The sequence below is a fragment of the Hevea brasiliensis genome, chromosome 12, assembly GCF_030052815.1.
Source record: "Hevea brasiliensis isolate MT/VB/25A 57/8 chromosome 12, ASM3005281v1, whole genome shotgun sequence".
Classification (NCBI taxonomy): domain Eukaryota; kingdom Viridiplantae; phylum Streptophyta; class Magnoliopsida; order Malpighiales; family Euphorbiaceae; genus Hevea; species Hevea brasiliensis.
Window position 1 is genome coordinate 36,883,900 of NC_079504.1, and position 25,034 is coordinate 36,908,933.

The 25,034-nt window shown below is 34.1% G+C and overlaps 2 protein-coding genes across 2 annotated transcripts; one reads left to right on the top strand and one right to left on the bottom strand.

Moving 5' to 3' along the window:
* Positions 1–943: 943 nt before the first annotated feature.
* On the top strand, positions 944–20,798 carry LOC110667327 (agamous-like MADS-box protein AGL12). Its single transcript, XM_058131488.1, has 7 exons — positions 944–1,391; positions 2,336–2,420; positions 3,401–3,462; positions 3,562–3,661; positions 3,787–3,828; positions 20,403–20,444; positions 20,534–20,798. Exons 1-7 carry the CDS (start codon positions 1,210–1,212, stop codon positions 20,624–20,626), a joined length of 606 nt encoding a protein of 201 aa, XP_057987471.1. The 5' UTR covers positions 944–1,209; the 3' UTR covers positions 20,627–20,798.
* A 337-nt stretch (positions 20,799–21,135) lies between these two features.
* On the bottom strand, positions 21,136–23,230 carry LOC110667338 (putative 12-oxophytodienoate reductase 11). The gene is made up of 5 exons (XM_021828145.2): positions 23,052–23,230; positions 22,713–22,853; positions 22,453–22,583; positions 22,038–22,214; positions 21,136–21,938 (listed from the first exon to the last, which is right to left on the bottom strand). The coding sequence occupies exons 1-5, from the start codon at positions 23,174–23,176 to the stop codon at positions 21,352–21,354; spliced, it is 1,161 nt and encodes a 386-aa protein (XP_021683837.2). The 5' UTR covers positions 23,177–23,230; the 3' UTR covers positions 21,136–21,351.
* Between the last annotated feature and the right edge of the window lie 1,804 nt (positions 23,231–25,034).

Sequence of the window (25,034 nt, forward strand, 5' to 3'; positions counted from 1 at the left end):
ATTTTTTTTTATTGATTCATAAAACTTATATGTGTATATATATATTGGTTGGTAAAATAAAATTTTATTGATAAATTAGAATAAGGAAAAACTTAGCATGGACACACATATAATTTTCATTATTTGAAAAATACATATCATTCTTTTACATTTATATGAAATTCGTTAATCCAAATTTGCACAAATATTTGCATAAACCCAATATATTATTATTATTATTATTATTATTATTATTATTATTATTATTATTATTATTATTATTATGAAGAATTTTATGCATAAGGAATTTTAAAATTTTAATCTTTAAATTCCTATATTAGGACATATATATAGATATTCAAGCATTAGCAAATTCACTCTGCTTTGAGTCATCACAGCTGAAAAGAAGAAGAAGAAGAAGAAGAAGAAAAAAAGAAGGCGCGCACAGTTCCTAAAGCGTTGTACTTGGTAGCCTAAAAATAAATAAACAAAAGCGGCTGAATCACCGGGAGAGTGAACAGGCATAAAAGGTCAAAGAAACAAGGAAAAGATAGACGCAGTACTTAATTGCGTTGATAAAGGAAAATGGCTTGCACATGCATGAAAAAGTAATTGAATTCTTACTGCACTGTACCTGTATATGTATGTATATATATATATCCCACACAAAAACGTTCGATTCACTTAAAAAAATCTAATACAAAGTAATCATTCCTCGTGTCCTCCATGCAGTCATGTGAGGCTGAAAAGGAGCACAGGGTTTTGTTATAAAAATAAATAAATAAAAGAACGATAGAGTTTGCTCCACACCAATCACATAGAAGAAGTAGAAAAGTATAGTAGCCTCATCATGCTGCTGGATATTAAATAATATTATTGAATGCGACAAAAATACTCTAATCTTGCACGATGATTTCTCTTTAAAATTAATAATAAAACCTGAAAGGTAAAGGGAGCTACAGGCTCCACCTTTATTCTCAGGGGTTAGCTGGGAAGAAAGAAATGGATGAGAAAGAATCTGTATAGTATAGGGGACCATATATAAGTCGTGGACGCTCAGCGATCTTTAAACATCTTCTTGAGAGATCAGGGTGGATTTGCATCAGCCTCGAAGCTAGTTCAAACTAGTGGGAGGTTGTTTGCAAGGGAAAAGAAACTAGCTTGAAAATTAGGAAGAGAAAAAAAAAATCACCAAGAAAGAAGGAAAACTTAGTCCAATATAGCTGATCAATGGCTCGAGGAAAGGTTCAGATAAAGCGTATAGAGAATCTGGTGCACAGGCAAGTTACCTTCTGCAAGCGCCGAGCTGGGTTCCTTAAGAAGGCTAAGGAGCTCTCTGTGCTCTGTGATGCTGAAATTGGAGTTTTCATTTTCTCCGCCCATGGAAAGCTCTATGAACTGGCTACCAAAGGGTATCTCTCCTTTTTCTCTCTCTAAACTTATATAAACCTAATCCATTATAAATTTAAAATACAAACATTCCACATATTTTATATGATAAATTCCATCATACATATTATGTCATGCGTTAACCTTGAATCGAATCCATCATTACATCAAAGCATTCATAATTGTTTGATATAAGTGGTAAATTTTATAATAAAACAATAATTCTATATAAAATTTCTTATATGGAATCACAATTCAATAGTGAGTGAGCATATATACATTTATGAGTTCCAATGAGTGAATATATATATATATATATATATATATATATATATATATATATATATATATATATACACACGAGTGTGTCCCAAAATCTATAACCACCTTGTAGTTTTTTTATTTAAATAATATTTATACATTTACTTATGTATCTAGTTATTATTTGTTTGTCATTTAATGTCCGATGTTGATATTAAATCACAATGACACTATATAATTTCTCCCATTCTAGCAATTGAGTTTTTTTTTTTTTTTTAAAAAAACATGAAAAAAAAATTAGTAGAAAAAAAAATCTAACAGAGATAAAACTATTTGTAGAGTTCTCACCTATGTACAAATTTAAATTTTAGATTAAGTGGTTTCTTGATATAATACTAAAGCTTTTAGAGTTCGAAATCTAATCAACTTTATTTATTAGTGAAATATTTTAGTATAAGGTAAAGTGCGCCTGTTCACACTTTAAGTCTAGTGGATTTTCATGCGTGAGGTATAATAAAAATATAAAATTGTTCTTGAAATTTTGATCTATAAATCTAAGCTTTAAATTGAGTGATTCCTTGACAATAGTTTGTGTAATAGTAAAGGGGAGATTGTAATTTAGCTTTTTTACTGGACTTGAGAAACGTGGCTGCCACTGGTACAATAACTTAAAGTTGAAATTCTCTCTTTTGTATGAGTTAAACAGAAGCATGCAAGGGCTTATTGAGAGGTACATGAAGACCACCGGAGGATCTCTGCAGCCTGACCTATCCAAAGAGACGCAGCCTCTAGTACGTAATATATTTGTCATGTTCTTCTCTTTTTCCCTTAACTTTTTTGCATATTTATAGGGAAAGTTAGACAACAAATATCTGAAAAAGCAGTTTTGGCATCAGATGCTGCCTAATTAAAATGCTGGCTTCTCCAGAGAACACGCAACCTTTACTCACACTAATAGTTTTTTTGTTTTTTCTCTCGATAAATAAAAAATTACTAAATGTGATTTTATTAAATGGTTAAGGCATATTACAAATTTGTGTTAGGTTAAAAATTAATTGGTCTTGATTGTAATTTTCAAATATGTATATAGTCAAAAGAAAAGGTTTAATTTAAGGGAAATTTTTATGTAACCCAGTCCATCATAGATCTAATATGTACATATGTGAGATCCATGTATTTAGTAGATAAGTCTCACTATATATCTTATGTCCTGGGTTCATGTTAATGTTAAATTAGGTCTATACAAGAAAAGAGAAATTCTTGCCTAAACTTGGTCTATCATAAAATCAATATAAATATGTGGGACCTATGTATTTAATAGGTGGATTTCACCATACATCTTGTAACTTGAGTCCATAATGAATCAAGTTTAGACAAGAAAATTCCTTAATTTAAAGAGTAATTTAGAGGAAATGAGAAGTTACCATGAAGAGAATTAATAAGTTATCGAAAGTATTGTGTAATTTTATTTGCACAAAATATGTGGATATAGGACTATTTTATATTATAATATAAAAAATATATTTCACAATGAGTAAGAATAATTAAGTAGTGGTATTGGTAACAACCATATATCAATTTTACCATTGAAGTAGTGTGCATGTAGTTAATATATATACAAATATTTACTAGTCAAATTAAAATAATTTTTTAAAAAGAAAATTAAATACTTCATTGGGTTTTTTTACTTATTTATTTTTTCCCCCTCTTGGTGTGCATATTCCTGTTGCTTAATTACTTTATTAAGTGCAAAGTAATATTGTATGAATAGGATGCAATAGAGGAGATCAACATGCTGAAGAAAGAAATTGAGATACTCCAAAAAGGAGTCAGGTATCAATTACCAATTAATGATTCTTTTATAATATAGTTAAAAATTAATAACTAGAATTCACTAATTTTTTTTCTACATTTCTTGTGTACATCCTACAGGTACTTGCTTGGAGGGAGGTCTGAGGAAATGACAATGGATGAATTACTAATACTAGAAAAAAATCTTGAAATTTGGATTTGCCACATTCGTTCAACAAAGGTATCAAAATTTAATTAATCTTAAAACAAATTAAGTTTATTTTGGCATTTTATTTATATTAATTTAAGGTAACTATTAATTAATTTTTATAAAGCTTGACTAATTTTTTAGCTAATGGTACACAGATGGAAATACTGTTCAAAGAGATCCAGCTGCTGAGGAGAAAGGTTAGTACTCAATTTTTTTTTTAATTATTAAATTCTACAGCTGCATTGTTTTATCAATTATTTGCTTACAAATTGATGACAAATTTTCAATTTTTTGAAAAAAAAAAAAAACGTATGTATAGCATAACTGTAATATTATAATTAATTAAAGCTTAAATGGCCCATTGAGTTGGTAATTTATTGATTGGGTGTTTTATGTCAAGGTTGAAGTCATAATTAACATTTTTTTATATCAAATTTGGTAATTATTAATAAAATCAAAAGATAAGTATAGTATTATTTTCTCATTAAAGAAAAAAAAATAGATACAGATAATTATTTTTTTTTGAAATGATTTGACTAGAGCAAAATAGTCTTTTTCATTTTGGACAATTAAATAAACTTTTTGCAATACTGCCCTTTCGATAACTTATTATATCTATTGCCCGCACAAGAGATTAAACCACCAAACATCAATGGAAGAACAAATTATGCTACCAGATTCCGTTGATAGAAGATTATTACCCATACCTAAAGATTCAAAGTCTCCAACTAAAAGAATCAATAATTCATACTGTATTATGAATTGCCAAAGTCCATTGAAATATAGCAAAAATAATAATAATAAAATCCCACTAAGGAGAAAAAACAAAATCCCAAAAATGAGAGAATAGGACCCTAATATTTGGAAGAGAACCTTATATGTCTTTTAAACGAACACAAATATGAAAAAAGAAACCCAACATTTAACATGTATTTTTCTTTTAAAACATTTTCAAAATAGAAAATATAAAACTAAAACTACAATCTTGCAATTAAAAGAAAATTGATACAACAGACACACAATTAATGTATAGTAACATACATAATCACAATACAGAGAAGAGAAAAAGAATGAACATAAGATTTATGTGTTCGACTGAAAGATCTACATCTATAGACAAGACGAGAGAAAAAGTTTTACAATGATTAAAAAAAAAAAAGTAAAATACAATCACATAGAACTTTTAAACCCTAACACAATGTGCTTTCTAAATTTCTTAGAATACTATTGCAATAGGTAGAAAATACAATATTTTTCACCACTGACCTTACAAAATTTCCATTTGGGTCATAATATGGAACTTTTCGAGTTAAGTCATAATTCGAGTCCATGAGACATATCCAAAATTCAGGCCACATAAAGTAATTATTTTTTTCCCTTGGCTTAAATTCCCTTCATCATCAACAAAATTGGCTTAACACTTTGTCTTTTCAAATGCGTTTGCAAGGGCTAATAAGTACTACAAATACTAACTAGGTCTAAGTAAAGCCTAAACTTGCTTACCAGGGTAGCCTTAGTTATCATATTTGCTGAATTATCATGTGTATAGACTTTATATACAACTACAGTACTTTATGATACAATATATCGAATAAAGTGATATCTAACATCAATGTACTTTGTTTGCCCATGGTAGATCTAGTTCTTTGTGAGATGAATGGCATTCTAACTGTCACAAAACACCATTAGCTTGTTTTGTAACAACCTAAGATCACTCACCAAATCTTGCAACCATAATGCTCATCTTACTCTTTGGAATGTCAGGCTAATATTTGTTGTACATTTTAAATACCTCAAAATCAATTTCACAATCTGCCAATGCTCTTTCTCAGGACATGTCATGTATCTACTCATAACACTAATTGAATGTGAAATGTCAGGGCTGGTATAAGCAATAGTATACATGATGCCACCCACATCACTTGAATAAGGGACACTAAATATGTTCTCCTTCTCCTCATCTATTTTCTATGATATGTTTGTAGATAACTTAAAATGGACAGCTAATAAAACAGTCATAGGTTTAGCATTATTCATGTTGAAACACCGAAGCACTTTCTTAACATAGGCATGTGGAGACAAGAAAAGTTTTCCAACACTTATGTACCTAGTGATCTCCATTCCCAATATCTTCTTTGTAGCACCCAAATCCTTTATCTCAAACTGTCACGACCCAACCTATGGGTCGGACCGGCACTAGGACCTGGGCCAGCCTAAAGCCCCCGAGGCCCGTAGTAAGCCTAACTGTTCATTAACCCAACTCTAAGGCCCATTTGGGCCCAATTTCAAGAAAACAAACGAACAGAGTCCGACCATAAAATGGACTTACCAACGGGGAGTTTTCGACTCACCCGACCTGTAAACACAATATATAGTTAATTGGGGAGCTCAGCTCACCCTCCACATACTCATCAACATAATAATAAATGGGAGCTCAGCTCCCTCATCCAATCCATCAAACATGCATAGCATATTAAGTTTACAGGTCCCAAAATAATAATTTAGTTTACAGACCCAATTCAAATAATTACTGCTAACACATGCGGAAATTCTAAGAGTAAATAAAATTACACAAATATTGATAAACAACCTGCGAAGTAGAAAAGCAGGTTAACCCAGAATAAAATATCCTCCTGTGGCCTGTAAAAATTTTTGAACAGGAGTGAGCGTTCAACTCAGAGAGTAAAATATCAATTTTAACCATAATCTCTATAACTATCTAAAACTAATGCACCCTGTAGAGTGAAATGCAACATCAATAACATTTTCACATCATAACATCAAAAAGGTAATTTGGAGCACTCACACACCCTGTAGTATCAATCATAACATATGGGAGCTGATCCCTATCTGACTCTCTTAAATCCAACACAGTGCCGAATTATTCAAATTTCGGACTTCCACTTAATAATCAAATCGAGGGTCCCAATAATTACTCAAGCCGTGACTACCCCTCGAAGGATCGGGTCTCGTGAATTACTCAAGCCGTGACTTCCCGTCCTGTCCATAGTCCACACCACATCACTCGCACGCCAACGCACGCACGCTGCTGCTCCAAATTACCTCAACAACATCCATGGCACATCAACAGTTATGAATGCAACATAAATCGTGCCTAGAGTTTAACTACATAAATATATGCATATAAGTGATGCATGGGCATGCTTGAACATATAATAATATCGAAATTACAATTAAAATTAATATTCTACTCACAGACTTGACGATGGTCACTGAGGCGGCTGGGCGGAGGAAGAAGGTCATCTAGCTCACGACAATTTTATTATAATAATTTAATAAATTTGACTCAATACAAACAAAGAAAATGACCAAATACGTCCTAAGTCGTGCTGAAAATCCGGCAGAGTCTCCCCTATACCTAGGACCTACCCAACTTGCAAAATGGCTCAAAACACACTTCTATATTCACAATCCATATATCCACAACTCAATCACATCACACAGCCCCTCCTGGGCCCATCAAATCAATCATTCATCACAATATGTAAAATTTCAATTTAGTCCTTCTAATTGATCATTTTTGCAAAAACTGCTCAAATAAGCTCTAAAAATTATAAAACTCTACCCTGCGGTCCTTAGAAATATTACTAAGCTATTGCAAAAAGAATCATAATTTTCTAAGCTACCACGAATATTTTATGGATTTTTAATCCTATTTATGCACTAGAAAATTACGAAAAAGCAAGGTTCGGGTTTACCTTTGCCGATTCCGACTTTCGGAACGCGCTCGGGATGCCTGACAATGGTGGGGTAGCCAAAACCTCGATCCAATTCGGAGACTTTTCCAGTGGTAGTGCATGCCGGAAATTCACAGATCGGACAAGCGTCGAATTTTCGCGAATTGAGGATACCTACACGAAGCCCAATAATAATATATAAAAAAATCAGGGGTGTTACATTCTTCCCCCCTTACAGAAAATTCGTCCTCGAATTTTACACAAGGCAGAATAAAGTACATGATTACACATTGAACAGATAAGGGTACTTGCTACGCATGTCCCGTTCTGACTCCAAGGTGCACTCTACCATCGATTGGATCGTAAACAAAACCTTAACCATAGGGATCTGTTTTGATCTTAGCTGTCTCACTTGGTAGTCCACTATGGCTACAGGTTGCTCCTCAAATGTCAAGTTCTCCTTTAGTTCTATTACATCCGACTGTAGTACATGAGAAGGATCGGGAATGTATTTCCTGAGCATAGAGATGTGAAACACGGGATGAACGTGAGAAAGGTTGGGTGGTAGCTCCAACCGGTAGATAACTGCTCCAACTCTATCAGTAACCTCAAAAGGTCCAATATACCGAGGTGCCAACTTGCCCTTCTTTCCAAATCTCACGACTCCCTTCATTGGAGAAATCTTCAGGAATACATAGTCACCCACTGCAAACTCCACATCCCTCCGTGCAGGGTGCATAACTCTTACGCCTCTTGAAAATTTGTTTTGATCGTTCCCTGATTAAAGGAACTATCTCTAAAGTGTACTGCACTAGGTCTACATCATGCACCTTCGCTTCCCCCATTTCTGTCCAACACAGAGGAGACCTATACTTTCTTCCATAGAGTGCCTCATAGGGTGGCATCCCTATACTAGAGTGATAACTGTTGTTGTAGGCAAACTCCACCAAAGCTAGCTGCTCATCCCATTGACCTCCAAAATCCAAAACACTCATGCGAAGCATTTCTTCCAGTGTTTGGATTGTCCTTCAATTGTCCGTCAATGCGAGGGTGGAAAGCCGTCTTTGAAGTTCAACTATGTGCCAAGTGCCTCTGCAACTTTCTCCAAAACCGAAGTGAATGGGGCCCTCTGTCGGATATTATGGGCGGGAACTCCATGCAATCGACTATTTCTCGAATGTAGAGCCAGCGTCTTGTGCCACGAATATGTAGTCTTCACGGGCAAGAAGTGGTGATTTGGTTAGGCGGTCTACAATTACCCATATCGAATCATATCCTCGCGTGAGTGCGAGGCAACTTGATCACAAAATCCATAGAAATCATTTCCCACTTCCATTATGGGATAGGGAGCTCTTGCAACTTCCCTGATGGTCTCTGGTGTTCAAACTTCACCTTCTGACAAGTCAAGCACTTGGACACAAAGTCTGCTATGCCTCTCTTCATGCCATTCCACCAATAGCTATCTCTCACATCATGGTATATCTTGGTGGAACCTGGGTGGACACTGTACAGTGTATAGTGTGCCTCTCGCATGATTTCATTCCTGAGGTTGTCCACATTGGGCACACATATCCTAGAACCTTGCACTAGGGCACCATCATTGGCAAATCAAAACTCACCACCTTCACCCTGTTGTACTCTTTCTATGATCTTCATTAATTGTTGGTCTCTTTGTTGGGAAAATCTAACTCTATCTCGCAAGTCTGGCCTCACTGAAAAATGAGCCAACAATACCCCCTCATCTGAAAGATCTAGGATTAAACCTTGATCCATCAACTCATGTACTTCCTGAATCAACGGTCTCTTCTCTGCTGAAATGTGTGCCAAGCTACCAGAAGATTTTCTGCTCAAAGCATCTGCTACTACATTGACCTTCCTAGGGTGGTACTGGATGGTGCAATCATAGTCTTCCAGAAGCTCCATCCATCTCCTCTGTCTCAAGTTTAAATCCCTCTGTTGGAATATGTACTTCAAACTCTTATAGTCGGTGTATATCTCTCACACTTCACCATACAGGTAGTGTCTCCAGATTTTTAGTGCAAAGACTACAGCTGCCATTTCCAAATCATGGGTGGGATAGTTCTGCTCATGCCTCTTCAACTGCCTTGAAGCATAAGCCACTACTTTTCCATTCCGCATCAAAACACACCCTAGGCCAACTCTGAAGGCGTCACAGTACACGGTGTATCCTTCACCGCTCATAGGTAGTGTTAACACAGGGGCAGTGGTTAGACACTCCTTATCCTCATCATTATAACTGACTCTATCGAGCTCTCTTCCTGTCCTTTGGATCTTATCCACTTCCCTTTTCCTATTTTTGGTATTGTTGGTATCTTTTCAACCTGCTGTACTTATTCCTTAATTTTAGTCCTATCTCATCCTTACACCTTTTCCTTCAAAGATGTCTATCCCATCATCAACTTTAACTTTCTTTTTATTTCTTAGTCTTATCTTGATTACTAGTTTCATTACTTCGAGAATTCTAACCCTATGATTTACTCCTACCAGCACATTCTTCACCTTATGTAACACTTATAATTACCCATAGAGAATTTTTTTTTGTACCCCCTTTTTTCCAACTTAACTATCAGAACATTATCATTCCCTACCAGCCTTAGTAGGAAATTGCTTATCCTGGATGAATATGAGCCCCATAAACTATAAGTTCCATCTGAACTAACACGGCTGTAGGAAATATGTGTCATGCCTTAATTCCAAAAAAGATACTTCACGTGTTCATTCTCCTTAATGTAATCATATATACTGCCCATAGCTTTCTAAACTTCAACCTCAAATTACCCATCAGCAACAATTTCATCTATTGAAACTCATCCATAAATAGTACTTCATCTAGCTCATAGTTTAAAACAATCGCAAGCCTTAGTAGCTAACTCAATTTAACTCCTGTCATTACTCTGATCGTCCTTTCATACTTAACACTAGGTATGCACTTATTGTCATTCTCATATCAGGAAATTGTATATGAATTGGTGCCTATCAAAATCTCAAATAACTAAGTCTCCTTGCCTCAGTCTTTGCTCCTTATATAACGCTCTGGAATCAAAAACACGAGCTAAACTTGAAAAGAAAGAAAAATATCCTCTATATTCAACTACGCCCGATTGTCCATATAATAATGTTTAACCTATGTTTCTTAGTTTTTCTCTTCAAATTTCATCATCTCCTAGCACAATTGTGCTCTACCTATAAGGTATCATCTGCATAAACCCTTTACTATACCATCGTCCTTCCTGACATAATATTTTATAATTTATTAACTTTACTTATACTCGACCTATGATTCATATCTATCATCGTTTATATTGTGCCCTTAACCCTTGTTGAATCCTGAAAGATTTCTCTCGCTAATAGATTCTTCAAACACTAATTTCACCCTTATCTATGGTCATTAATTTGATCCTTAAACTTTCTAGTGATTTATTACCATCCATACTTGTCACTTTTTATTCTACCCCTCATTTGCTCTGTCATTATTGCGTCACTTGCAAAGTGATTCATTGATCACACTAAAAATGTTTGCTGACATTCATAACGAACCTCTAACTACCTTCTCACTATCTCAAAAGTCTAACCTAAAACCTATGTGTCATTATCTATCATTCTTTTCCTCTCATCATACCTATTTGATCCCTTAGATGACTTTTATTCAACTTCACGCTTACTAACTTCTCTTTCTCTACATATTTAGGTAGTCCGAAATACCATCGCACACCTTCTAACATTAACTCATTATTATTGAATTCCATACCTCCATCACTTTTCTCACTAATGTGGTCCCATTTTGGGTTTTCCATCCTTGTCATTCTCCTTGCCAAGAATAACACTTAGCCTATCATATATCTTAACTTTGTTCCTTTTATTATGCGCTCTTTAGGTTGTCCTTTCATTTATTTCCTTTGTCTTACATAAAATAGAACTTGACTATTCTATCCACTGGTTCCATTCTTCTTCCTAACATAATAGTCATCTTGCTAACTATATCTTTGAGTCTCTATCGCGTTATCATATGTACTGCTACTCAGATTTGGTCCTTTGAGCACTCTAGATAGTACTTCCACTAGCATTTAGATTATATTGCATATGCAATCAATTGTCCAAACTTTCATTCTGCACTTTCTTTATCCATTGGCCTTATGTGATTTATCTTCGCTAATTTATTACTCTTAATACTATTATAATTAGATTATACTATTGTTTTGAATAATTTGAAATTAGAAAGGAACTCGACAAATTCTGATCATACTTCTATTGTATGATCTCTATTCTTATCCTTTAGCTTACATAATACCCTTACCACCTCGAGAAGCGATTACGTAGTAATTTTATTTATTTGTTATTATTATTATTATCCAAGTTTACACAATAAGCCAAAACTTAAGGTTAGGGCACCCAAACCCGTCATCAATTCAAAGGATTTACATCCATCGTGATCGATTATATATGATTCCTATGATAGAACTTGCATCCTCATGAGATACCCGAGCCAACTTCTCTCTACCACACTCTACGGTCCCATGCAGGGTACTATTTTGTTGGTCACCATTATTAGTAATAACTTTCGATCCCTACGAAAAGATAGGACTATACCTAACTTCTTTGCAACAAAGATACTACATTTACCACCTTGCCCAAAACCATGTCAAATTAATGACTCTCCTATCATATTATAGCTCTGTGAATCATCAATTCATAGTTCCGACTTTCCCTAGGTAGTAGGGTTGTACTTTATTTCATACTGATACACACAAGGTATACTATTCTCACTAAGTTCTAACCAAATGTTTGTCATACTGCAAAAACCATCCAAAATTCCATACTGAATACTAGATAATCTCACTCTATAGGTGTCACCTTTACTTTGCAACTAATCCGAAACCTCTGGTCTGATGGCAATTCTTATTGTAACTCTAGCTCATGCTAGGGTAACTGAGTCACTGACTCTAGTTATCACCCCACTGTGACCTCTCGATATTCTAACTCTAGACCCCTAACTAGGAGTTCCCAACTCCTCTGCAGATATAGAACTCTGTTATGGTATTACTGCACCAAAACAGAGACTGCTTGCAAACATCCTCATCATAAGCACTCTGAGGAAGTACGCAGCTCTACACAATAATCTCATGTCGGTACTATAATCTGCAGCTTACAGAGCAGACATCGAGAACATTGTATAGTTACTACGATACGTCCTGACAGACTAGGTCTCCTAATTTCTTATCTCTCCTGAATCTTCTATTATCACAAACTTATTATGGTGGGTCATCTACGATGGCCGCGGAGTGATATCCTCATCCTTATCTAGGGCAACTGCACTTTTAAGACTCATTTTTATGTACTCGTGCCTTACACGAAATGGGCACGCCATTTAAACCCATACTGACAAAAATATAACATTTCTTGGAGTACGTATCCTTATGATAGACCTCACATGTCTACTAACTCTATTTCACATTTCTATGTACTCCACGAAAATCAAGACACTAACTGAGGTAATCTTATATTTCCCGAGGTATAACGTAAAATCTAGAAACAAAGAATTACAGGAAAGACGAAAGAATCCTATACTCGCATGTGACTCCTAGTAGACTCTTCCCAACACTTAGATAATTTTTCCCTATGAATCGGAGCCTAAGCTCGATGCAAATTTGTCACGACCCAACCTATGGGCGGACCGGCACTAGGACACAGGCGACCCTAAAGCCCCGAGGCCCGTAGTAAGCCTAGCTGTTCATTAACCCAACTCTAAGGCCCATTTGGGCCCAATTTCAAGAAAACAAGCGGATGAGTCGGCCATAAAATGGACTTACCAGCGGGGAGTTTCGACTCACCCGACACTGTAAACACAATATATAGTCAATTGGGAGCTCGGCTCACCCTCCACATACTCATCAACATAATAATAAATGGGAGCTCAGCTCCCTCATCCAATCCATCAAACATGCATAGCATATTAAGTTTACAGGTCCCAAAATAATAATTTAGTTTACAGACCCAATTCAAATAATTACTGCTAACACATGCGGAAATTCTAAGAGTAAATAAAATTACACAAATATTGATAAACAACCTGCGAAGTAGAAAAGCAGGTTAACCCAGAATAAAATATCCTCCTGTGGCCTGTAAAAATTTTTGAACAGGAGTGAGCGTTCAACTCAGAGAGTAAAATATCAATTTTAACCATAATCTCTATAACTATCTAAAACTAATGCACCCTGTAGAGTGAAATGCAACATCAACAACATTTTCACATCATAACATCAAAAAGGTAATTTGGAGCACTCACACACCCTGTAGTATCAATCATAACATATGGGAGTGATCCCTATCTGACTCTCTTAAATCCAACTTTGGTGCGGTGAATTACTCAGCTCGGACTTCCACTTAATAACCAAATCGAGGGCCCAGCGAATTACTCAAGCTGTGACTACCCCTCGAAGGATCGGGTCCCAGCGAATTACTCAAGCCGTGACTACCCCGTCCTATCCATAGTCCACACCACATCACACGCACGCCAACGCACGCACACTGCTCCAAATTACCACAACAACATCCATGGCACATCAACAGTTATGAATGCAACATAAATCGTGCCTAGAGTTTAACTACATAAATATATGCATATAAGTGATGCATGGGCATGCTGAACATATAATAATATCGAAATTACAATTAAAATTAAAATTTTACTCACGACTTGGCGATGGTCACTTTGAGGAGGTGGGCGGAGGAAGAAAGGCTATCGGCTCACACGACAATTTTATTACAATCATTTAATAAATTTGACTCAATACAAATAAAGAAAAGACCAATACGTCCTAAGTCGTGCGAAAATCCGTGAGTCTCCCTATACCTAGGACCTACCCAACTGCAAAAGGGCTCAAAACACACTTCTATATCCACAATCCATATATCCACAACTCAATCACATCACACAGCCCTCCTAGTCCCCTCAAATCAATCATTCATCACAATTTGTTAAATTTCAATTTAGTCCTTCTAATTGATCATTTTTGCAAAAACTGCTCAAATAAGCTCTAAAAATTATAAAACTCTGCCCCGCGGTCCTTAGAAATATTACTAAGCTATTGCAAAAAAAATCGTAATTTTCTAAGCTACCACGAATATTTTATGGATTTTTAATCCTATTTAAGCACTAGAAAATTATGAAAAAGCAAGGTTCGGGTTTACCTTTGCGATTCGACTTGAGAGCGTGCTCGGGATGCACGACAATGGTGGGGTAGCCAAAACCTCGATCCAATTCGGAGACTTTTCCGATGGTAGTGCATGCGGCGGAAATTCACAGATCCGGACAACTGTCAAATTTCCGCGAATTGAGGATACCTACACGAAGCCCAATAATAATATATAAAAAAATCAGGGGTGTTACACAAACTCATCACTTAATTACTTTTTTAGTATATTAATTTGTGACATGCTTTAGCAACAATAAGCATGTCATCCACATACAATAACAAATAAATAAATGAATTATTTGAAACCTTTCTATGATATACATAATTATCATATGAGTTATAGATAAAGCTATTAAAAACATAAATGTATCAAATCTTTTATACCACTACCTAGGTGACTGTTTTAGACCATATAAAGATTTCTTAAGTAAATAAACATGGTTTTCTATACCTGAAATGGCAAATCCCTCAAGCTAACTCATAAATTTGCTCCTCCAGCTCACTACGAAAAAATGATGTCTTCATTTCTAAACACTCAAGCACTAAATCATGAAGAGTAACCATAGCAAATAAGACCCTGATAGAATTATGCTTCATAACTGAAGAGAACACTTCATTAAAGTCAATCGCCTCTCTTTGAGTAAAGCCTTTAGCTACCAACAGTGCCTTAGAGTGAGGTGCCTCTATCCCTATAGTGCGTTCCTTTTTCTTTTACACCTATTTATAGCTTACTACTTTCTTTCTCTTAGGCAATATCACAAGCTCCCAAGTCTAATTCTTTTGAAGGGATTCAATTTCATCACTCATAACACTGACCCACTAACGTGAAACTAAATAAGAAATAGATAGTCTATAATTATTGGGTTCATGCACATTAATTATCTCAGCAACTGATAAGGCATATGCAACCAAGCCGGCATATGCATAACTCTGTGGGTTTGATCTAGCTTCTCTATTTAACAATTACTCTTGCTCAGGTGCATCCTCTTCTCGATCAGGATCTTACATCTCATCCTCTAGATCATTAGACTGAATTACTGAAGTGTCAACCTTAAGCTCCACTTATTCTCTGACACCATGATCTGATTCTACTATTGAATTCTCCCTTTAACTATCCAATGAAGAAGACTCATTAAATGTAACATCTCTGCTAATAATTAATCCTAGCAATTTTGGATCATTGCACCATAACTTATAGACTTCTCTCAGATGCATACCTGAAAAATATGCATCGACTCAAACTTATCATCCCTCACAAGAGCATAAGTAAGACAACCATATACGGACAACCAAATACTCTCAACTAAAATGACAATGAGTTGACACCAAAAAATTACCACAAGAGGTGCATCTTCAGTCAAATGAGTCATAATCCTCAATTTTATTTTCATTACCGAATAATAATTAAATGGTCGGACTTGGAGTCTAAGCCTGCTAAGAGCAATGATTATTTAAGCTGGAACTACAGAGGGCTTGGCAATCGTCATGCAATTCATGCTCTTAAAGAGCTTGGAATTTCTAAGAAGTAAGATATTATTTTTCTTTATGAGACCATTGTTTATGCTAATAAACTTGAAGAAATTTGAGTTCTTGTTGGTTATAAAGGTTACTTAATATTGACCATCTTAGTCATAATGGTGGTCTAGTTGTCCTATGAAGGTATGATTCTCTTGTCAATGTTATTGGTTTTCCCCAAAATTGTATTGACATGGTTATCTCTAGACTAAATAATGTCAATTGGAAATTCACTAGATTTTATGGTTTTCCCAGGATTCTTGGAATCTTTTGACTTACTTGGCAGGTTGTTCTTCTTTCCCTTGGGCATATATAGCATATTTCAATGACCTGCTTAATATGGATGATAAAAGAGGTGGAATTCTGCACCCTAAAAACTTTGCTGTTGGTTTAGAAATAATATGGAAGATTGTCAACTGGTAGATCCTCTACATAGTTATTCATTTACTTAGGAGTGAGGAAGAGGTATAGATAGATGGTTCAGGAATGACTTGATGGAGTTACCCAATCCTGGTTAGATCTTTTTGCAACTTGAAAACATTTTAATTTGCATGCTACTATTTTACTTCACACTCTTATCTTACTAGAAACAGATTATACTTGTTGGATGGGTTACATGAGGCACTTTTGGTTTGAAAACTTTTGGCATTCTCATTCAAATATCCATGATATTGTTAATATCTCGTGGGATGAGTCGACTAAGAATCTCATCATTAATAGAATTATTTTGTGCAGTCAAAGGCTTTAGGAGTGGGGTAAAACAATTAGGGGTGGTTTTAGGAGAGATGCTAATCATATTCATCGCGGGTTGGATACTATTCAAGGCAATAAGTATGACATTTTTATTGCTATTGAGGATCAGCTAAAAGAGGATCTTAGTATAATCCTGGCAGATGAAGAAGTCTTTTGAAAATAGAGATCTAAAACATTTTTGTGTAAAGAAAGAGACAATAATACACATTTTTTTCCTTTCCTAAGCTTTTTTCTCAAAATAAGTATAATTATATTAATGCCTTGCAAGATTCAAATGGTAATTGGTTCAAAAACAAGGAAGGAATGGGTAATCTTATTTTTCAGTAGTTTACTGACTTATTCTCTGAGTCAGTTGGAGATTACTCTAGAGTGGTTAATTTAATAGAGTGAAAAATCTCTACTTTTGATAATGCTATATTATTAGCTCCTTTTACAACATAGGATTTTAGAAAATGTATCTTTCAAATGCATCCTAACAAATTGTCAGGGCTAGATGGCATAAATCCAGTTTTTTATCAGAAAGTTCAGCGCATTATTGGTGATTATGTTATTAATAGCTGTCAAGAATAGCTTAGGAGTGGTGTGTTTCAAGCCTCCTTGAATAATACTATTATTGTTCTTATCCAGGAAAAAGAGAGTCCATAAACTCTTAAGGACCTTCGATTTGTCGCTCCCCATAATGTTTTGTATAAAATTATTGCTATAGTCCTGACAAATAAACTAAAGACTCTCTTGCCTAATTTTATTTCTTTGGCTCAACTAGATTTTATTTTGGGAAAACTCATTATAGATAGTATTATGGTTGCCTTTGAGGTCATTTATCATATGAAGAGGAAAACAAAAGGGAAAAGAAGGGAAGTAGCTCTTAAGATTGATATTAGTAAGGCGTATAAATGTGTTGATTGGGAGTATCTGTGCTTGACTATGCTTCAGATGGGTTTTATTATCAAATATGGGTAAAACTGATAACGTTATATGTCACTTTAGTTAATTATTTTGTTACTTTGAATGGTGCAAAATTTGGCATTATCACTCTTAAGAGAGGCCTTTGACAAAGGGATCCTCTCTCCCCTTATCTTTTTATTTTTTATGCTAATGGTTTATCGTCTCTATTCAGATAGGGCAACTAGGGGAGATATTCATGGTTTTGGAACCCTTATTGTGTCGCATTTGCTGTTTACAGAGGATAGTTTTTCTTCTTCAAATCTAATGCTAAGGAGTGCTCTAATATCAAAACAAATCTTTACTACATATGAGACTGCTTCGGTGCAAGCTATAAACTTTTTAAAAAATCTAGAATCTTTTTCAGCGTTAATACTTCTAATGTTGTTAAGGAAGAGGCTTCCAATATTTCGAATGCTTTTAACCCTCTAGATCATTGGAGATACTTGGGTTTCCTATCTCTTATTAGTAAAGAATAAACAATAGGCATTTGCCTATCTAAAGGAAAGGTTACGAAAAAGGCTTTGTAGCTGGAAGGGTCAATTTCTTTCTCATGTTGGAAAAGAAATTTCGTTGAAATCTATGGGCCAAGCAATCGCCACCTACTGTATGAGTGTCTTTTCTATCCCAATTTCTTTATGTGAGGATTTACAAAGAATGATGAATTCTTTTTGGTGGGGTGGGAATGGTCACAAAACTATTCACTGACTATCATGGGATATGATATGTTTGAAGAAGGAGTTAGGTTATATGGGGTTCCGAAACCTCCACTATTTTAATTTAGCTTTACTTGGCTAGCAAGGTTAAAGGATTATTTCTAGCCCAAATGCTTTTCTTAGCAGGATTCTCAAAACTAAATATTTCCCTCATAGGGACTTTCTTGAAGCAGAAGAAGGTTATAACCTTGGCTTTGTTTGGAAAAGTTTATTATTAGCCAAGGATGTGCTATCAAAAGAAATCAAGTGGAGAGTTGGTGATGGCAATAAAATTAATGTGTGGGAGGATCCTTGGATTAATAGAATCAATAATTCTTGTGTTGATACTCCTCAATAAATGGACTAGAAGATCCCAAGGTGTTAGGTTTGAATAATAAGGATGGGTTTAGCTAGAATATTAATTTATTGTCTGAATTATTTTTTCCCAATGATGTTGAAGATATCTCTCATATTCCCTTTAGCATGACTAGGCAAAAGGAGATGGAAATCTAGCAGGTCACTAAATTAGGCAGGTATAATGTGAAAACTAGGCACCATTTGATTTTTAATTCCAGTGAGAATTTGTCTCACTTATCTGCCCCTGGAGATTAGAGAAGAGTGTGGAAACTACAAGTTCCTCCTAAAATAAAAAAATTTCTTCTGAAGAGCAATGATGGATATTCTTCAAACAAAATTAAATTTGTGAAATAAAGGTATCAATGTTGACTCAAGTTGTGTTGTTTGCAAAGATGGGGAGGATGACCTGTATGTGTTCCCCTATTGCCCAAGAGAACAAGATTGCTGGAGATTTCTCGGCATTTCCACAGGGTCCCATTCTTACTCTTATTTTGGTGATTTGTTTAAATATCTTTTTAGGATCTTGGATTCATGTATCATGGGGAAAATATGCACTATATTATGAAACCTTTGGTACCATCAAAATCACTTTGTTTGGCAAGATAGGAGAGGTTCTAGGAAATTATAAGCTCAACTATTAAACTTTTGGATGAATGAGAGCAGACAAATGCTAAGCAAGTTGACGCCTAGAATCCCAACAACCAACTGCAACACATCTGCTGGCTAAACCCACATTGGGCCCCAAATGTAACCTGAATGCAGGTATCTTTCATGAGTCTTGCAAGACTAGTTATGATGATGTTCTAAGGGATTCGACTGGGTCCTTTGTTTTGAGAATTTACGGTTTCATACTACAGTTTTCCAACAAAAAATTAGTGAGGTAATTAGATTAGGCAGACACTTATTTGGCTTCACAATTGTAATATGAGAGATATATAGAAGGAGGTTGTTGTTGTTGTCCACTCTTTAGAAATTGATTTGTCAGAATTTGGATAGTTTGTTAATGATTATAGGAATTAACCTTTTAATAAATGGGTTTAATTGAATTTTGGATTCAGCGACAAGCTAATTTTGCAGCTCATACTCTAGTTAGGGCAACTGTATTAAATGCTAGTCCCACCATTTTGTCTAAATCTCTAAATTCTTTATGCAGTATTCTTTCTTCTAATATTGCTCTAGCTTCTTTTACTTAAGATTTTGGATCATGGATTTGAATGTATTGTGGAGACCTGTTTTCTTTGGTTTAGTTTGGACCTAATTTGTTAATTTTTTTTTTAAATATTGATAAAATGATTATTTTCCAATAAAAAATGTAGATAATTAAAGAAAACTTATATTACGAGTTAAAGTAGGGTCTTATAATTTTAAATTTCTCTATAGGATTTGTGAATTTACAAGACAAAATCTAAAAATGTAGTTATACCAAACTATTTTTGTATAAACTATTTTAAATTTCGAATAATAAAAATTCAGAGACCTAAGGAAGATTTTTTTCTGCTAACTTTTCTATGGTTCACCTTGCAATTTGTTATCATGTTAACATATTTTTTTTATAAAATATTTTATCTAATTTTTTTCATATATATTTTTTGTACAGGAAGAAATATTGAAAGATGCAAATCAATATCTCAAAGATAAGGTATTAAAGAATGTTAACTATTATACAAAATTTCTGCTGAAATATATAAATCTTACCTCTTTTTTCCTTGTTTCAATTATTTTTGGCAGATAGAGGATACTGTTGAGATTAGTAACTTTGCACCAATGACCACTAATACTCCATATCCACTAACTATACAAAATGAAATATTTGAGTTTTAATTAGGAATAGTGTGTGATGGGCATGCAGCAGTTCTTTCTGAGATGTTTTGGCTCAGCATTTGAGCTTCATGAATTGTTATAATTAATATCAAATTATATATATGTCTAGGTTGCCCATTACATGGAAAATTGGCAATAATGTTCTCCTCAAACAAAATACTGTTACAGACAGTTTCAATATAATTAATTATGAGGTTTGATATTAATCAACTTATTTGTTTTTTTTTTTTTTTCGTTATTTTAATTGTTTCACAAATAGCATGTGTAGTTAGAATTTAAAAACAACTGGAAATTCTTTTCCACACATCCTATATCTTAAGTTCACAGTGAATTAGATTTAGGCAAAGGAAATTCCACAACATATGCCAATATAGGCTTCCACTTGCAAACACTGAGGTAAAGTCCACACTAAACTCACTGTCTGTATACAAACATGTAGCTAATTTTTGCATTAGAATGCTGATATCTTGAACTAGTACTTGAACAAAATTATTATTATTATTATAATATGCAAAAGGTCTGTTACATCCATCCCTTATCAATTTATTAAACCACTCAGTGCATGAGAAAATATATGTACATGTGTGTATGCAAAAACAACATACGTTAAAGAGGAATTTATTTGTCCCTGAGGTATATCCTTCCATCATCTATCAGAAAGAAGAATTTTTTTGATACAAGAGCAAGGATTGGACAATATAAACAGCAATGCGCCTGCCAGAAACTTAATCTTCAAGAAATGGATAATCAGTATAACCAATCACAGGATCAGGTGTATAGAATGTTTCTCTGTTGTACTTGTTGAGAGGAGCATTAAGCTCAAATCTCCTTGGCAAATCAGGATTGGCTAGGAAAAGACGACCATAAGCAACAAGATCAGCACGGTTTTCTGCTATAGCTTGATTTCCATCTTCCCTGCCATAGCCACCAGCAACAAGAAAAGTCCCCTTGAAAGCCTTTCTCATGGGCAGAAGACTGTCTGGACTTTCAGACTTCTCTCCGGGTTTTTTCATTCTTGGCTCAACCATGTGACAATAAAGAATTCCATATTTATTCAGGGATTTGGCCATGTAAAGTCCCAAAGCATTAGGATTTGAGTCTCCAGATTCCATATAGTTTGCAAATGGAGATAATCTGATTCCAACTTTGTCTGCTCCTATCTCGTTAGCTACAGCTTCAACTATTTCCAAAGCGAAACGGCAGCGGTTCTCCAGAGATCCACCGTATTGATCTGCACGATCATTCACCTGATCTTTCATAAACTGATCAATTAGGTAACCATGAGCCCCATGAATCTCAACTCCATCAAAACCTGTAAAGCAAACAAGAAAATGAAAAGCAAAAAAGGATTAATTCAATAACTCTGAAAACAGAAACACTTGTGTGCTCCAATGTTACTTAAAAAGCCTACCAGCTTCCATAGCATTCCTTGCTGCAATTCTAAAATCATTCACGACTTGTGGAATTTCATCTGTTCTTAGTCGCCTTGGAGGCGTGAACTGGACAACATCAGTGTCATCAAATCGAATTTTTGGGGTCAAAGGCTTGTCAGTAGAAGAGATTGGAGCTTGCCCATTGGGCTGAAAACCTGTAAACACCAACAATTGATGGAAAATGAAGATGAAGACAAAGAGGAGCATTCATAAAACAGAGCACTTTTAAAACATAAAGATGTTATATGGCTACTATAGACGAGTAGCATGTACCCTCTAATTGAGGGCATAATCACCAGAGAAGCCTTTTTGGTAATATCAAGTTCATCAAAGTGCGAAATCCAGCTTAATGTTTAAGCAGTGGCAACAGATACAAACGTACAAAGCACACACCTGAATTTGAAGCTCTTCCAACATGTATAATTTGACAAAAGAATATACCGCCTTTGGCATGAACAGCATCTACAATAGGTTTCCACGCCTCAACTTGTTCTTTGGTCCAAATACCAGGAGTAAAGTTAAGCCTTTAGCAAATGGAAACAAACCAGAAAAGTTATTGCGAGACTTCAAATTTCCCCAATTACCCTTTTCAATTTGTGAACATAAAAAATACAATATCCAGCTAAACTCTTAAAAATTAGAACAGAAATTACCCTTGAGCAGTGTCAGAAATTCCCGTTGCTTCAGCTATAAGAAGAGCCCCTTTGGTGGTTCTCTGAGAGTAATACAAGATGGCATGTGGCTGAGGAACATTGTTGTAAGATCTCTGCCTGCCTAGTGGAGGTAGAACAATTCTGAAAGATAAACATTAAACGATGAATCAATACCATAAAGCTTCACAATTTCTATGCGAACGGAGCTTGCAAATAGAACTCTGCCCTTGTAGCCGTAAAACAATTGAGAGAGAGCATTTGATTGGCTTGTATAAATCATTAAGCAAGGAGTCAACTGCAAGATAATGGAATTATAAACAATGCGGGCATTAGTATTACCTATGAGAAAGGTTGAACTTCCCCATCTTGTATGGCGTGAGAAGAGGAATAGTGGGGGATTGAGCAGATATGTTAGTGTTGTTTGAGTCATGTTCTTTTTGCTGAACTTTAGTTTCCAAAGTCATTTCAAAGAACTCGAAAGATTTTAGCTAGAAATGAAAAATAAATGAAAGCAGAATGGAATGGAGAAGCCCAGCAGGGGAAGTGGGTATTTAAGGAATCCAGGAGCAGACAAGCCGGTGGCGTATATGATGGGGAACCATTGGTAAAAAGCAAATGAAGGTTCCTCCAAGCATTCAACTTTGGTGTTTGAAGAATCGCAGAGCGGCTTATCAGTCCCAATCCCACAGGCAACCATATTGGTTCAATTCTTATTCAAAATTGGATTGCTAACTGTGTATTCAAAATTTTTATAATTTAAATTTATAATCAATTTAGTAATCAATTACATTTCAATTATTAATAGTGATATATTCATGAATTAATTGTTAAATTTTTATTTTATATTATTTTATTAAAAAATTTAAAATCACAAATTAATTATAAAATTAATTACAAATAGTAATTAATTTCAGTTCATTATAAAAATCAGTTGTAAATCACCTGTTTTTTTAGTGGTTCATGCCTATTTGTCAAATCTACATCTATTAACTGAGGTTTATTTATTTGATTTCGGGGTGTGAGCTTTATGGGTTTTGGTTTTAATTATTTAGAAACATGGATTGCCAGGCTAAGATTTGTGCCACAACTCATAAGCATATTCTTTAGCTGTGGCTTTGGCATGCAATTTTTTTATTTTAATTTCAATTTTGCGCATCACGAATTGATTATTTATTACTGGGTGAAAATTTTGGAACTTGATTTTGTTTGTTGAATTGGCATTTTGAAGCTAAATGAAGCTCTTTAATTAATTTATTTTTTAAAGATCATATTAATAGACCAATGTTTTTGCTTGATCACATGACAAGTAATTATATGTTAAATTTAATATTATTTATATTTTTAATAGATTAATTCTATTGCTTTATATTAATTTTATACAATAAAGTACAATGTTTTATATAATCATTATGAGTCAAATTCTAATCTGGAATTGCTGACGTATGTGCTCACCTATGACGTTGATCAAACCAAGTGAATATACCCCACATATAGCCCACCTACACTCGATCCTTTTTCCTTCTAATAAAAACCCCGTTTGTCTTGTGTAAACTGAATCCAACGTCCAAGTTCTAGGGCCGTTAATGGGCAACTACTTCGCACTCGGTTTATAAAAATCTGATTTGCGAGTCAAATTTTAATTTAATTTTTAAACTTATTTTAATAAATAAATAAGTTAAAACTTATCATTTTTGATAGTTATAGAGTCAGAATTTTTAATTAGTAGAAATAAAAATTTTATATTCTTATATTCATAAAATATTTGATAAAAATTTATATTTTTTATTTATAAAATATTAACTCATTAACTAACTTTGATAGAAAAATATATATATATTGACTCGTTGGCTAATAAACAAATATACCTTTTAATAAAAAATAATATATTAAAAGTTCAATTTATTAAATTTTACCTTGAAATAAAATATTCAATATTCAATTATATTATTTATTATTATCTCATAAGAAATTATAAAAAAAAGTTATATATTTGTTTCATATATTGTCTTTAATTATTATATAAAATACAAATATTAATAATTATCAATCAATTAAAATATATATATATATATATATATATATATATATATATATATATATATATATATATATATATATTTACTTTAACTCATACATTATAATTAAACAAGTGTGATTAGAAGATTTTCAAGTTATTTCTTCAATTAATAGTTAAATAATTATAAGACTTATACATAATTTAAATCGAATTTTTAGTAGTCTCATATAACAAATTATATATATATATATATATTCTTTCTGGGAGAGTAATAGATTTTTAAAGTAAATACTTATTTGGGAGGA